Source organism: Lipotes vexillifer, unplaced genomic scaffold, assembly GCF_000442215.2.
Source record: "Lipotes vexillifer unplaced genomic scaffold, Lipotes_vexillifer_v1.1 scaffold1934, whole genome shotgun sequence".
Taxonomy (NCBI): domain Eukaryota; kingdom Metazoa; phylum Chordata; class Mammalia; order Artiodactyla; family Lipotidae; genus Lipotes; species Lipotes vexillifer.
The window spans coordinates 427,699-444,166 of record NW_006791881.1 but is presented as its reverse complement, the minus strand read 5'-3'; the positions used below and the strand labels follow the sequence as shown (position 1 = coordinate 444,166).

General features: G+C 37.7%; 1 protein-coding gene across 2 annotated transcripts in view; it reads left to right on the top strand.

The window, feature by feature from the left end:
• Positions 1-16,468, top strand: part of DYNC1LI1 (dynein cytoplasmic 1 light intermediate chain 1) — a 57,635-nt gene that overhangs the window by 37,424 nt on the left and 3,743 nt on the right. For both annotated transcript variants that reach the window (XM_007464919.1, XM_007464918.1), the window contains 7 exons: positions 7,655-7,824; positions 10,112-10,205; positions 12,727-12,862; positions 13,451-13,562; positions 15,303-15,362; positions 15,489-15,533; positions 16,184-16,304. In XM_007464919.1, coding sequence (XP_007464981.1) covers positions 7,655-7,824; positions 10,112-10,205; positions 12,727-12,862; positions 13,451-13,562; positions 15,303-15,362; positions 15,489-15,533; positions 16,184-16,304 — 738 coding nt within the window. The remainder of the gene's footprint in view (positions 1-7,654; positions 7,825-10,111; positions 10,206-12,726; positions 12,863-13,450; positions 13,563-15,302; positions 15,363-15,488; positions 15,534-16,183; positions 16,305-16,468) is intronic.

The window sequence follows — 16,468 nt, the reverse complement described above, 5'->3', positions numbered from 1 at the left end:
ACTACCCCCTTCGGGCTATGTTCACGCCGCCAACCCCAGTCCTCTCCCTGAGCTCCGACCGAAGCCCGAGCCTCAGCTCGCAGCCCCGCCCGCTCCGGCGGGTGAGCACGCAAGCCTCTCGGGCTGGTGAGTGCCGGTCGGCGCCGATCCTCTGTGCGGGAATCTCCCCGCTTTGCCCTCCGCACCCCCGTGGCTGCGCTCTCCTCCGCGGCTCCGAAGCTCCCCCCTCGCCACCCGGAGTCTCCGCCGGTGAAGGGGCTTCCTAGTGTGTGGAGACCTTTCCTCCTTCACAGCTCCCTCCCACTGGTGCAGGGCACTTTTATGAATTCATCAGTTTTCCATTAGAGTTCTGAAAATGCTTATTCATTCAGTTCAGCAGTATAGTCAGTTACCAGAAACCTGTACTTGTCAGAGTCTTTTCCATGAATTCCTTCAAGGTGAAACCCTTTTATAGGAACATTTTTGCAAAAGCATCAGAGTACACCCAGAACTGTCTGTTAATGACAAAAGACTTAAAAATGACCACGGTTAAAGATTTGATGAAAGTTCATAATAATGCAATTGACAAGGAAATTCAGTTATTTCTGAGATATACATTTTAAAGTAATAACTAGAATTATAACTTAAAACATTATAACAGAACATATAAGGTTTTTAGAAATTTCATGTAATGTCTGAAATATTTATATTAACGTATTTCCATACAAATAACCCAAAGAAAGTTTAGTGTTTGTTTGTTTGTTTGTTTGTTTGTTTTATACTGCAGGTTCTTACTAGTCATCAGTTTTATACACATCAGTGTATACATGTCAATCCCGATCGCCCAATTCAGCACACCACCATCCCCACCCTACCACAGTTTTCCCCCCTTGGTGTCCATATGTTTGTTCTCTACATCTGTGTCTCAACTTCTGCCCTGCAAACCGGTTCATCTGTACTGTCTTTCTAGGTTCCACATACATGCGTTAATATACAATATTTGTTTTTCTCTTTCTGACTTACTTCACTCTGTATGACAGTCTCTAGATCCATCCACGTCTCAAATGACTCAATTTCATTCTTCTTTATGGCTGAGTAATATTCCATTGTATATATGTACCACATCTTCTTTATCCATTTGTCTGTTAATGGGCATTTAGGTTGCTTCCATAACCTGGCTACTGTAAATAGTGCTGCAATGAGCTTTGGGGTGCATGTGTCTTTTTGAATTATGGTTTTCTCTGGGTATATGCCCAGTAGTGGGATTGCTGGATCATATGGTAATTTTATTTTTAGTTTTTGGTTTTTTTTGGTGGTACGCGGGCCTCTTACTGTTGTGGCCTCTCCCGTTGTGGAGCACAGGCTCTGGATGCGCAGGCTCAGCGGCCTTGTCTCACGGCCCCAGCCGCTCCGCGGCATATGGGGTCTTCCCGGACCTGGGCACGAACCTGTGTCCCCTGCATCGGTAGGCGGACTCTCAACCACCGTGCCAAAAATAGGGAAGCCCTATTTTTAGTTTTTTAAGGAACCTCCATACTGTTCTCCATAGTGGCTGTATCAATTACATTCCCACCAACAGTGCAAGAGGGTTCCCTTTTCTCCATACCCTCTCCAGCATTTGTTGTTTGTAGATTTTCTGATGATGCCCATTCTAACTGGTGTGAGGTGATACCTCACTGTAGTTTTGATTTGCATTTCTCTAATGATTAGTGATGTTGAGCAGCTTTTCATGTGCTTCTTGGCCATCTTTATGTCTTCTTAGGAGAAATGTCTGTTTAGGTCTTCTGCCCATTTTTGGATTGGGTTGTTTGTTTCTTTAATATTGAGCTGCATGAGCTGTTTATATATTTTGGAGATTAATCCTTTGTCCGCTGATTCATTTGTGAATATTTTCTCCCATTCTGAGGGTTGTCTTTTGTCTTGTTTATGGTTTCCTTTGCTGTGCAAAAGCTTTGAAGTTTCATTAGGTCCCATTTGTTTATTTTTGTTTTTATTTCCATTACTCTAGGAGGTGGATCAAAAAAGATCTTGCTGTGATTTTTGTCAAAGAGTGTTCTTCCTGTGTTTTCCTCTAAGAGTTTTATAGTGTCTGGTCTTAACATTTAGGTCTCGAATCCATCTCTTGAGTTTATTTTTGTGTGTGGTGTTAGGGAGTGTTCTAATTTCATTCTTTTACATGTAGCTGTCCCGTTTTCCCAGCACCACTTACTGAAGAGACTGTCTTTTCTCCATTGTATATCTTTGCCTTTTTTGTCATACATTAGTTGACCATAGGTGCATGGGTTAATCTCTGGACTTTCTATCTTGTTCCATTGATCTTTGTTTCTGTTTTTGTGCCAGTACCATATTGTCTTGATTACTGTAGCTTTGTAGTATAGTCTGAAGTCAGGGAGTCTGATTCCTCCAGCTCCGTTTTTTTCCCTCAAGACTGCATTGGCTATTCGTGGTCTTTTGTGTCTCCATACAAATTTTAAGATGATTTGTTCTAATTCCGTAAAAAATGCCATTGGTAATTTGATAGGGATTGCATTGAATGTGTAGATTGCTTTGCGTAGTAGAGTCATTTTCACAATATTGATTCTTCCAATCCAAGAACATGGTATATCTCTCCGTCTGTTGGTATCATCTGTAATTTCTTTCATCAGTGTCTTATAGTTTTCTGCCTACAAGTCTATCATCTCCCTAGGTAGGTTTATTCCTAGGTATTTTATTCTTTTTGTTGCAGTGGTAAATGGGAGTGTTCCCATAATTTCTCTTTCAGATTTTTCATCATTAGTGTATAGGAACGCAAGAGATTTCTGTTCATTAATTTTGTATCCTGAACCTTTACCAAATTCATTGATTACCTTTAGTAGTTTTCTAGTGGCATTTTTAGGATTCTCTATGTGTAGTATCATGTCATCTGCAAACAGTGACAGTTTTACTTCTTCCTTTCCAATTTATATTCCTTTTATTTTTCTTTTCTGATTGCCGTGGCTAGGACTTCCATAAGTATGTTGAATAATAGTGGTGAGAGTGGACATCCTTGTCTCGTTCCTGATGTTAGAGGAAATGCTTTCAGTTTTTCACTATTGAGAATGATGTTGGCTGTGGCTTTGTTGTATATGGCCTTTATTGTGTTTAGGTAGGTTCCCTCTGTGCCCACTTTCTGCAGTTTTTATCATAAATGGGTGTTGAATTTTTTCAAAAGCTTTTTCTGCATCTATTGAGATGATCATATGGTTTTTATTCAGTTTGTTAATATGGTGTATCACATTGATTGATATGTATATATTGAAGAATCCTTGCATCCCTGGGATAAATCCCACTTGATCATGGTGTATGATCCTTTTAATGTGTTGTTGGATTCTGTTTGCTAGTATTTTGTTAAGGATTTTTGCATCTATATTCATCAGTGATATTGGTCTGTAATTTTCTTTTTTTGTAGTATCTTTGTCTGGTTTTGGTATCAGGGTGATGGTGGCCTCAAAGAATGAGTTTGGGAGTGTTCCTTCCTCTGCAATTTTTCGAAGAGTTTGAGAAGGATGGGTGTTAGCTCTTCTCTAAATGTTTGCTAGAATTCACCTGTGAAGCCATCTGGTCCTGGACTTTAATATGTTGGAAGATTTTTAATCACAGTTTCAATTTCATTCCTTGTGATTGGTCTGTTCATATTTTCTGTTTCTTCCTGGTTCAGTCTTGGAAGGTTATACCTTTCTAAGAATTTGTCCATTTCTTCCAGGTTGTCCATTTCTTCCAGGTTGTCCATTTTATTGGCATAGACTTGCTTTTAGTAGTCTCTTAGGATGCTTTGTATTTCTGCGGTGTCTGTTGTAACTTCTCCTTTTTCATTTCTAATTTTTTGTTGTTGTTGTTTTGTTTTTTTGTTTTTTTGCGGTACACGGGCCTCTCACTGTTGTGGCCTCTCCCGTTGCAGAGCACAGGCTCCGGATGCGCGGGCTCAGTGGCCATGGCTCACGGGCCCAACCACTCTGCGGCATGTGGGATCTTCCCGGACCTGAGCACGAAGCCGTGTCCCCTGCATCAGCCGGCGACTCTCAACAACTGTTGTAACTTCTCCTTTTTCATTTCTAATTTTATTGATTTGAGTCCTCTCCCTCTTTTTCTTGATGAGTCTGGCTAATGGTTTATCAATTTTATCTTCTCAAAGAACCAGCTTTTAGTTTTGTTGATCTTTGCTATTGTTTTCTTTGTTTCTATTTCATTTATTTCTGCTCTGATCTTTATGATTTCTTTCCTTCTGCTAACTTTGGGTTTTGTTTGTTCTTCTTTCTCTAGTTCCTTTAGGTGTAAGGTTAGATTGTTTATTTGAGATTTTTCTTGTTTCTTGAGGTAGGCTTGTATAGCTATAAACTTCCCTCTTAGAACTGCTTTTGCTGCATCCCATAGGTTTTGGATCGTCATGTTTTCAGTGTCATTTGTCTCCAGGTATTTTTTTATTTCCTCTTTGATTTCTTCAGTGATCTCTTGGTTATTTAGTAACATATTGTTTAGCCTCCATGTGTTTGTGTTGTTTATGTTTTTTTCCTTGTAATTCATTTCTCATCTCATAGCATTGTGGTCAGAAAAGATGCTTGATATGATTTCAATTCTGTTAAATTTACTGAGGCTTGATTTGTGACCCAAGATGTGATCTATCCTGGAGAATGTTTCATGCGCACTTGAGAAGAAAGTGTAATCTCCTGTTTTGGGATGGAATGTCCTATAAATGTCAATTAAATCTATCTGGTCTATTGTGTCATTTAAAGCTTGTGTTTCCTTATTTGTTTTCATTTAGGATGATCTGTCCATTGGTGTAAGTGAGGTGTTAAAGTCCCCCACTATTATTGTGCTACTGTCTGTTTCCTCTTTTATAGCTGTTAGCAGTTGCCTTATGTATTGAGGTACTCCTGTGTTGGGTGCATATATATTTATAATTGTTATATCTTCTTCTTGGATTGATCCCTTGGTCATTATGTAGTGTCCTTCCTTGTCTCTTGCAACATTCTTTATTTTAAAGTCTATTTTATCTGATATGAGTATTGCTAGTCCAGCTTTCTTTTGATTTCCATTTGCATGGAATATCTTTTTCCATCCCCTCACTTTCAGTCTGTATGTGTCCCTAGGTCTGAAGTGGGTCTCTTGTAGACAGCATATAGATGGGTCTTGTTTTTGTATCCATTCAGCAAGCCTGTGTCTTTTGGTTGGGGCATTCAATCCATTCACGTTTAAGGTAGTTATCGATATGTATGTTCCTGTGACCATTTTCTTAATTGTTTTGGGTTTGTTTTTGTAGATCCTTTTCTTCTCTTGTGTTTCCCTCTTAGAGAAGTTCCTTTAGCATTTCTTGTAGAGCTGGTTTGGTGGTGCTGAATTCTCTTAGCTTTTGGTTGTCTGTAAAGCTTTTGATTTCTCCATCAAATCTGAATGAGATCCTTGCCAGGTAGAGTAATCTTGGTTGTAGGTTCTTCCCTTTCATCACTTTAAGTATATCATGCCACTCCCTTCTGGCTTGTAGAGTTTCTGCTGAGAAATCAGCTGTTAACCTTATGGGAGTTCCCTTGTATGTTATTTTTCATTTTTCCCTTGCTGCTTTCAATAATTTTCTTTGTCTTTAATTTTTGCCAATTGGATTACTATGTGTCTCGGCATGTTTCTCCTTGGGTTTATCCTGTATGGGACTTGCTGCGTTTCCTGGACTTGGGTGGCTATTTCTTTTCCCATGTTAGGGAAGTTGTTGACTGTAATCTCTTCAGATATTTTCTCTGCTCCTTTCTCTCTCTCTTCTCCTTCTGGGACCCCTATAATGTGAATGTTGTTGAGTTTAATGTTGTCCCAGAGGTCTCTTAGGCTGTCTTCATTTCTTTTCATTCTTTTTCTTTATTCTGTTCCACAGCAGTGAATTCCACTATTCTGTCTTCCAGGTCACTTATCCGTTCTTTTGCCTCAGTTATCCTGCTATTGGTTCCTTCTAGTGTAGTTTTCATTTCAGTTATTGTATTGTTCATCTCTGTTTGTTCTTTAATTCTTCTAGGTCTTTGTTAAACATTTCTTGCATCTTCTTGATCTTTGCCTCCATTCTTTTTCCAAGGTCCTGGATCATCTTCAGTATCATTATTCTGAATTCTTTTTCTGGAAGGTTGCCTATCTTCACTTCATTTAGTTGTTTTTCTGGGGTTTTATCTTGTTCCTTCATCTGGTACCTAGGCCTCTGCCTTTTTATCTTGTCTATCTTTCTGTGAATGTGGTTTTTGTTCCACAGGCTGCAGGATTGTAGTTCTTCTTACTTCTGCTGTCTTCCCTCTGGTGGATGAGGCTATCTAAGAGGCTTGATGGGAGGGACTGGTGGTGGGTAGAGCTGACTCTTGCTCTGGTGGGCAGAGCTCAGTAAAACTTTAATCCGTTTGAGTGTTGATGGGTGGGGCTGGGTTCCCTCCCTGGTTGTTTGGCCCGAGGCAACCAAACACTGGAGCCTACCTGGGCTCTTTGGTGGGGCTAATGGTGGACTCTGGGAGGGCTCACGCCAAGGAGTATTTCCCAGAACTTCTGCTGCCAGTGTCCTTGTCCCCACAGTGAGCCACAGCCACCCCCCACCTCTGCAGGAGACCCTCCAACACTAGCAGGTAGGTCTGGTTCAGTCTCCCCTGGGGTCACTACTCCTTCCCCTGGGTCCCGATGCGCACACTACTTTGTGTGTGCCCTCCAAGGGTGGAGTCTCTGTTTTCCCCAGTCCTTCGAAGTCCTGCCATCAATTCCCACTAGGCTTCAATGTCTGATTCTCTACGATTTCCTCCTCCCATTGCCGGACCCCCAGGTTGGGAAGCCTGATGTGGGGCTCAGAACCTTCACTCCAGTGGGTGGACTTCTGTGGTATAAGTGTTCTCCAGTCTGTGAATCACCCACCCAGTGGTTATGGGATTTGCTTTTTTTGTGATTGCGCCCCTCCTACCGTCTCATTGTGGCTTCTCCTTTGTCTTTGGATGTGGGGTATCTTTTTTGGTGAGTTCCAGTGTCTTCCTGTCGATGATTGTCCAGCATCTAGTCGTGATTCTGGTGTTCTTGCAAGAGGGAGTGAGAGCACGTCCTTCTACTCTGCCGTCTTGGTTCCTCTCCCACTTTAACTTTTTCTAAGTGAAGGTTTTGACAACTTTGCAAACGATTTGTAAAAACTTACTAGTATTGATAATATCTCCCTAATTTTTATGGGGGTTATAGGGTAAACATGGCTCAAGATTGCACCTAGGTAAAGAGGAGGAGACCTCCTGAATAAAGGGTTTTGAGAAAGGAAGTTAATATTAGAAAGCCATTTGGAACTGTCTTTTAGATTGTGGAAACCCCCCCCCCCCCCATATTTATTTTTTCTTCTATCCTTTCAGTGCTGTTTGTGAATTAGAGAGGGTAGAGGGACAGAGCTCAGTTGTGACTTGCCCACAGTAATTTGCACAGGTTGAACCAGGCCTGCAATGAACCCCGCTCTTTGGAGCCTCTCAGTGTTTTTATTCTGCCTCCTGATAATTAATGTGGGTCCAGAGTTTCTGTACTGTATTTGAATTGGATTTCTCAAAACCTTTTTGTTTCTTACACAAGACTAGGTGTGAACTCTAGTAACATATGTATTTAGATGGCAGAAAAGCTACCTGCTGAAATAAAAAGCCATTTCTAAACTATGTATTAAATTATTTACTTTGATTTTCAGTGATTAGAGACTTTCAAGAATATGTAGAGCCAGGAGAAGATTTCCCAGCTTCTCCTCAGAGAAGAACTACCGCATCACAGGAAGACAAAGACGACAGTGTGGTTTTACCTCTGGGTGCAGATACACTTACACAGAACTTGGGCATTCCAGTACTAGTAGTTTGCACAAAGGTTAGTTTGCTTCCTACAGATTCTACTACTGATACTAACCAGGGATGAACAACTGTTTTATTTTCTAGGCTCCTTTTGGAGTTGATACATTAGTTTTCCTAGGTAACTTTTCTTAATAAGTAGATATACTAGTTTAAAATATTGAATGATATTCACATTTGTTTTGTGAACTTAATCATAGTTTTCTTTAAAAGAAAATGTTACTTCAGATATTCTAAAATTTGTGATCAAATTTCATTTTTCGAATTCCAGTTAGACTTCAAATTGTATAGTCAGTTTAGTAGAGATAGTTACAGGTAAGATGAAAACTATCAACTTCATAAAATAAAATATTTTTCCACAGTAAGTTTTATATACTAATATCTTGATATTAGAAAATGTACTTAAAGTGAAATAGACTTAATTTTAAAGATGTACCAATACTCATTATGTAAAGTTGATATGCAGTTATCAAAGGCCTTTTATTTATTTAAGAGATTCTGGTAGTATTACTATTATAAAAATTCTGTTAATTTAGTTCTGTCACTGTATACACTTTAGAATACAATCAAATTTCCTTTAAAAAATAATTTAAAGTTCATCTTCTCCCCATTTGGTCCTAAGTAGTATGTCTTTACTGTGTAAGCCATGGAATAGTTAAGATAATTACAGAACATATAAATGCTTTTGAGATCTAAAATTATTTTTTTTGGTAATGTAAAATTTTCACATCTGAGTGAAGGAGGGTGTGGAATTTGTTCACCTTTGGAATAAAAATGGTAAAAAATTTTAAATATAGCTTAAGTTTTACTTTAAACATTACAAAAATTATCAATAACAAAGGAATGTGGGGGGAGCATTTAAAATAATTAAGTCAGTCTATTGTCTGCTTTTCAAATGGTGATTCAGGTGTAGTTAATTGTTACTTATATCTTTTACATAAAACTGTGCTTAAACTCTTACAATAGAATCCTTTTGTCTGTGGTTTGTTTAGGTTTTATTTTGTTTGGCAAAGAGCTGTTTATTGGCAGATATTTTCCTGTTTTTACACCACAACTTGCCTTATAAAAAGCTCTTTATTTTTCAAAGAAAAAATGTCAAGCTTTAAGGGGACCCGAATCAGTATCAAATGAGTCATAGATTCATAAAATTTTCAAGCCAAAAGAGACCATCTACAGTATTTCACAGAATCTAAGACACTGTCAGTTCTGCTTCAGTTTAAGAGCTTTTAAAGTGTGTGGGGGGATGGGGGAATGTGTGTCTCAGGATAGATGAAGAATGGTAGTTCAACTCAGTTTAAAGACGCTTGAAATTGAGACTCAGACTAGGTTTCTTGCCAGATCCTCATATTTCAGTTAAAAATGTTTTAAAAAGTTTACTAAACTATCATGCTTCACCAAAAATGTCATAAGTCAACAATATAATAATATAAGTATCTTTAATACTTTGATATAATTACTCTCAGTGTTCTATAACATAGATAGTATGCTATATCATGTTTATTTAAGGAGACTGTCCTATGTTATATATATGCATAACAAAAAATTACATATCAAAAAAAATGACATGAAATTTGCCCCCAAACTAATATTAGGTATGATGGACATTGTTTATTTTTAGATTTCATAACCTTCAATTCACAGAAGTTTTGATGAAGTTATTTGGATATCATGATGTTTGAACATGCCTTAATTTTTTTCCTAACTTTTTTTTGTAGCAAGCAGAATTCAGAATTGTTTCATTGATTGTACAGGTGACATTTCAGAAATAGCCTGTAATTCCCCTATTTTGCTGTTGGTGAAATTGAAGTGAGAGTGAATAAAAGCACCAGAAAAGAAAGAAAGGTCAATTAAGAGCTATCAAATAAGCAGAGGAACAAAGGGGAAATAGTGAGAGGTGCAGACTCCCTGGATATACAGAGTGTTTTATAGAACTAGAATAGATTTTAGATCTTAAAAACTTTGTTCTAGGACATAAGTCGTTGAGTTAGCAAGTATGACCGCCGATTATAAGTTTGTCCGGTTATTCTTCATTCCTTTATGTACTAAAACTTTCTCTTTGGTGTTCTCATCACATTCAGTATATCATAGAAATCAGAGCTTTTTAAAAAAATAAAAGTATTCATTAGTCTTAAGACTCGAACTAAAAGTCTCTAGACATATAGGAGTAATTAATATTCTAGGTTCTACTGATCAATCACTGTATCAGAGTGGTAATTTTGTGATATTCCCCCACCCAGCGTTGAACTGTTTAAATCATTATATTATTTAAAGTTAATATTGTTTTTAAAATTATTTTAACTCATTAGTGTGATGCCATTAGTGTGTTGGAGAAAGAACATGACTACAGAGATGAGCATTTCGATTTTATTCAGTCTCATATCCGGAAGTTTTGTTTACAGTGTATCCTTTTAACGCATTGATTGGTGCAGTGTTCCTTAGCTGTTTGCTTGTTTGTTTGTTTAAGTAAAGGAATAAATTGATGACTTCAGAAATTCCATAAACTTTTTTCCTCCTGCCTCTGGTTGGAAATTTCAATTCCCAAATCATTTATATCTAGGTATTTTGAGATATAAAAGCAAGTATTGAAATATGTAACTTTGATTTGCTGTTTTTAAAATACTGTGATTAAGAAAAATAATGATCAGACTTATGTAGAAAATTCTAATGAGTTGGCATTGAAAACATTCTCGCTGAAAACTGGTATTCATTTCTTGGGGGTGGGTGGCAGGGAAAGATCAATATTTGGGTTTGTGTGTTCTTGTTTTTAATTTGTTTAGTATGTTATCTCCACTATAATCTAATGCAATGGTTTTTAAATCTGGCTGTGCCCATCTAAGAAGACTTACTGAATTGGAACATTCCAAGGGGAGGCTGGAGAATCTATGCTGAATTTTAAAAAAGCTTTCTGGGTAATTCTGATGATCACAAGGTTAAAAAACCTAGCATAAGGAATCTTGTGTAGTCTAGGTTGCAAGGATTGTATGAGCCAGTGAATAACATTTACAACTAAACAAAGGATAAAATGAGTGAATGCTTTTAAGAGAATTTCGTGTTGAAAACTTCAAACAGCTTGAGAGTACCGAAGAGAGGTGCTCTCACTTGCCCCCTTGGATCAGATGTTTTGCAGTTGCATTCACCAGTCAAAGCTTTTGGGTCTGAAAAGTGAAGAAATGATAGGTAGTAGGAGTAGACAGGAATAAGTAATGTACACATGTTTATAGTATCTGTAGTTTTTCATTAATGGACGTTTAATTTAAGGACCACTTGACAAGAGCCTCGTTGAATAATGAATAAGATCACTTGACACTGGGAGTTTCCCTTTTCCCTTTTTCCTTCAGTACTTTGTCCTCCATGGCACTTTCTCTTCTCATGTCACATAATGGTTAGTTGGATTGAATTAAAGGGCATTTATCTGCAAAAGAAAACAAAAAGAAGTAATTGAAGTAGGTGTTGATAGCCTTTTTTGTTATCTTTGTAGATTAGAAAATTTGAGAACAAACAGTCTCTTTAAACATTTATTTAAAGCTACACTTGGAAATGTACCTATAGAGATGTAATCAGGAAGGAGACTGTCCACTACGATAATTACAGACCTTTAGTAGAGCTGGTTGACTTTAAAAGAATACAAAACAAGAAATCACTTAAAGGTAGTGAGAGGGGGGCTGCCCTGGTGGCGCGGTGGTTAAGAATCCGCCTGCCAATGCAGGGGACATGGGTTCAAGCCCTGGTCCAGGAAGATCCCACATGCCGCGGAGCAGCTAAGCCCATGCGCCACAACTACTGAGCCTGCACTCTAGAGCCTGTGAGCCACAACTACTGAAGCCCATGCGCATAGAGCCCATGTTCTGCAACAAGAGAGGCCACTGCAGTGAGAAGCCTGTGTACTGCAACGAAGAGTAGCCCCCGGCTCACTGCAACTAGAGAAAGCCTGTATGCAACAACAAAGATCCAACACAGCCAAAAATAAATTAAAAAAAAAAAAGATAGTGAGAGGTGTGTGTGTGTGTGTGTGTGTGTGTGTGTGTCAGTGAGGACAACAATTCAAAATCATCTGTATTTTAAAAATTAAAAAATTTTAATTGCATTGTAAATTTTCCAGCTGTGTAAATCTTCCAAATTATAAATTGGCTCTCGTGAGAAAGATCATTCATGAAAAGTTCACACAATTAAGCATTTACTTAAGATTATGATGTTTGTTTCTACCAAATTAAGTATTACGACAAGTAGTATTTAGCCAATACCATTTTAAGGTTCATAAGCCTTGGTTTGTGTCCTAGAAAATACGAGTATCCTAATTCAGAAGTTAGACCATTCTCAGCATTTCCTCTTGGTCTGAGTCACCATCTCTCTTGAGACCCAATGGCTAGTGCTAGCGTTTTGGTCATGAAGTCTACTTTTGCCTTGGATTATTCCTGAAAGCTTCCTGATGGTTCTTGATGGTTCATCTTCTCTGTTCAGTGGATCTCCTGAGCTTTCTCCCCAAAGTCCTAATTCCTGGACTAGTAAAAACTATGAGAGACACTAGTGCAAACCACTTTTGTTGAAAAGGCAAAACAGTTTTTGATAAATAATATCCTTCCTTCATGAAGTTTAGGAAGGTTAAAGACAAAAATAAATTGCCTCTTCATATGCTTTAAATGTAGAGGTAGTAGTGGTGTCAGTTATTAAATTTACCTTTACTTTCTTGGCTAATGAGATTTTTGCCCTCCTTAGTTAAATCAATTATGTAGAGATAGTTTTATTTGCATCTTAGCCTGTATATAAGTATTTTATAGTTTTGAAAGTCTTGATTACCATGTAATTATACCTTTGGAAATTATTTTTGAAACCAATATGCATAAATGCTAAGCTGAGAACACAAAATTTTATGGTACCTGTTGATGGAGTTTGTCCAAAAATTTCTTTAACGGTGTTCATTCAGATGGTGCAGCACTTGTTTACACTTCAGTAAAAGAAAACAAAAATATAGATTTAGTATATAAATACATAGTTCAGGAACTCTATGGATTTCCCTATAAGATTCCTGCTGTTGTTGTGGAAAAAGATGCAGTATTTATGTAAGTATACTCTTAAATGTATTGTTTTATCATGTGTTGTTGCTCCAGTTCGATGGTGCATCATCATCCTCATCTCATTTTCATTTGAAGTGAGAGCAGTAGACTTTTCCATGATGAGTAGGTGAGAATCTGTTCCTAGATTGTTTTATTTATAACCTGCCTTGATTTATTTATCTTTGCCTTTTAGTTTTACTGCTGGCCTGAACCCTTTTGAAAGGCTTGCTATTATAACTAAATTATCTGTTGGGTGCATATATCAATGTATCTACTAACTAATTGGTTATGATACATAAAGGACCCAATGTATAATCTAGACATGCTTTGAAAAGTTATCTGAATAAATAGGGAGGTAAAAATAATTACCACCTTCTCCCCAAAAAACCTGTAATGACAGTTTTAAAATCAGGAAGATTGATAATAATTTTAAGTAGAAATTAGTAAACTTGAACACTATAATAAAACTGATTAATTTTCCATAATTGGTCAAATTTAACTTCATAAAAATATTCCCCTTAATACGATCATGGATTGAAATGAAAGGATGACTATATAAATGCTTGAGAATTTGTCATGTGCATTTCTTTCTAGTCCAGCAGGGTGGGATAATGATAAGAAGATAGGAATATTACATGAAAATTTTCAAATGTTAAAAGCAGAAGATAATTTTGAAGACATCATAACTAAACCACCTGTCCGAAAGGTAACAGTTTTAGTATATAGTCTTAATATTTAGGCTTTTAAACTGAGGGGGAAGTCCATAATTTTAAGATTGTAGGTAGAAAGGTAAGGGGGTCCTTTTTTATCAAGTTGTGTACTTTACAACCTAGAGCTCAACCAAAAGCCAAGAACACCTTGTTAGAATAATTATGTTGGCTTCTGTCTGTCTAGGCAGATCTTGCATCTTCATGGTCATTAGTTATTCATACTAGCCCACAGCTGTCCAGGGGCTGCCAGGTTCCTAGATTTAATTTTAGTCTTTACTGTTACATGTCATTCTTATAACTATTAAATCTCGTTTCAGAAGGTATTCTTCTTTTATGTATCTCGACTTTGCTAAGCAGTATATGGTGTTTTATGGTTAGATAGTATAGATGCTTATGAAAAGTTGTATAAAAATGAGTGTTTGCATGTAGTACTTCTCACTGGCTAATTTGAACATGTTTCGGGAAAAAGTAATTTTGATTTAACATATAATAAAGTTCTTAATTAAAAACCCAAATATTTACATTGAGTAGTTAGAAATAAGAAAAGGAATGTTAAATGAAAAATCAGTTGGTGTGTTACTTGGTTTGGATGTCTGTTAAAAGAAATGTACACATCAAAAAAAAATACCAATTTTTCCCATTCTCTCTTTTACCAGCAAAATTGTGCTTTAAGTTGTCTTTTATTCATTTTGCAAATATTTATTGAGCCACTGTTTAGGCACTAGGTGCTGAATAGGAGGGTGATGCAGTAGTGAATCAGTATATATGCCATCTCTCAAGTGGTGATCAATGCTATGGAAATGAAGCCGAGTGAGGGAAGGGTGAGTGAGAGGACCGAGGTGGGGAGGGCTGCAGTTTTAGAAATGATGAGGGCATGTCTCTGATGAGAGGGGAGAATGTTGAAGGCACAGGGAGCAGGAAATGCACATGCCCTGAGGCAGGAGTGTGTGAGGGGGCCAGAGAGGCTGGAAAAGAGCCCCAGAGGGCCAGAGTGGTAGGAGAGAAAGGCCTCATCATTAGGCCGCAGTCAGGACTTTGGATTTCATGCTGAGTGGGATGGAAAGTGAAGGGGGTGGGGGGGCGAGTTTGAGCAGAGGAGTGATATAATCTGACCTAACCTTTCAAAGGATCGCTCTGGCTACTGGGTGGAAAATAGACTATGGCGTGCCTTGTACAGAAATAGGAGGAGCAGGAGACATTTGCACCTCCTTTTTTTCTAATCATTCAGCAGGTAGAAGAGGCATTATGTTTTTATTTCAGGGAAACCAGGGACAAGTTGATTTTCACTCAGCTGGGATATTATTGGCCCTTTTAAAACACCTAACTGTTGCTTAGCAGATTTTATAAGCATGATTGATATGCCTGTGGCTCTCAGGTTGTGCTGTCCAATACAATAGCTACTAGTCACATACAGCTTTTAAATATAAATTAAGTACAACTAAATAAAATTAAAAATTCAGTTTCTCAGTTACAGTAGCCACATTTCAGCTGCTCAGTAGCCACAGGCTAACGTATTGCACAGCACAGATATAGGATATTTATATTATTGCAGGTAGGTATCAGGGACAACTCTGCTGTAGGGCCTTGGGGAGGGCAGCTCACCCATGTAAATATGGTTTAGGTAATGTTCATATTCTTGGTGTTTTTTTAAAAAATTATTCTAATCTAGAGAGTAAGTTGTGAACGACATTAACATAATATATGCGACTTGCTCGTTTATGCGTTGCTCATTTCAGTTTGTGCATGAGAAGGAAATTGTGGCAGAAGATGACCAAGTGTTTCTTATGAAGCTACAGGTATGAAATTACATCAGAAACAGACTTAGTATGATTAATGGTTAAACTATTCTTGTACATATTTTCTTTAAAAATACAGCAGTACATGCCTGAATATCTAACCTAGAGTTTTTGTGTGTTTTTCAGTCCCTTTTAGCAAAGCAACCACCAACTGCAGCTGGAAGGCCTGTGGTCAGTATTACAGATTTTGACAAAATTATTAAAATGCAGTGCATATTGTTTTAGTTGTTTTTTCTTAATTATATACCTGTCTCAAATGGGTATGCTTTGATATAAACTTGAATTAAGGATTCTCCTGGAATTTGTGAGATTTTAAAAGATAAAACTTCACTCCCGTTTAGAATATTGAAATCATAAATATCTATTTGGCAACATTTGTCCCACGTGAGTTACTGTGCCAAACCATTTATATGTGCTATTTTATAAGTCCTCACAACAGCCAGATGAGGCAGGGGAAATGGGGAAATGGAGGCTTTGGAGGACATCATGGCTTGCCTGAGATTTTACAGCTGGTGGGATGGGATGCAAGTCCAGATTGGAGTCCAGATCTGACTCCCAAGCTTATACTCGTAACCACACCTCATATTCAATATGTTCTTCTTTTTCCGTTGAAGGGAAAGATAGTATTCTAAAATGCAATGGGTCTCTGGTATTCTAATAATGAGGGCACAATTGCTAACCACTTCTGCCCAGGGCTTGCAGCATAAAGGGACCAGTAGAAGATATGGGGGACAGATGCAAAATAGTTTCTTTTTGTGATAATTTCTGTGAAGTTGAAAGTTTCGGGCTTTTGTAATTATGACTTTCCTATTTTTACTTAGGATGCCTCGCCAAGAGTCCCAGGAGGCTCCCCTCGAACACCAAACAGATCTGTGTCATCCAATGTTGCCAGTGTGTCACCCATCCCTGCTGGGTCAAAAAAAATTGATCCAAACATGAAAGGTACATTTCTCTCTTTCTTAGAGAAAGCAACACAATACATTTGACAATAGAAATCTACCTAGAGTCTTTCCACCTTTTGTTTTAGCTATTTTCATTTTTATTCAATAGCTTCTAATCTTTGTGTCTGTCAATAGAATCTCATAGTTAATCAGACTGTGAACCAT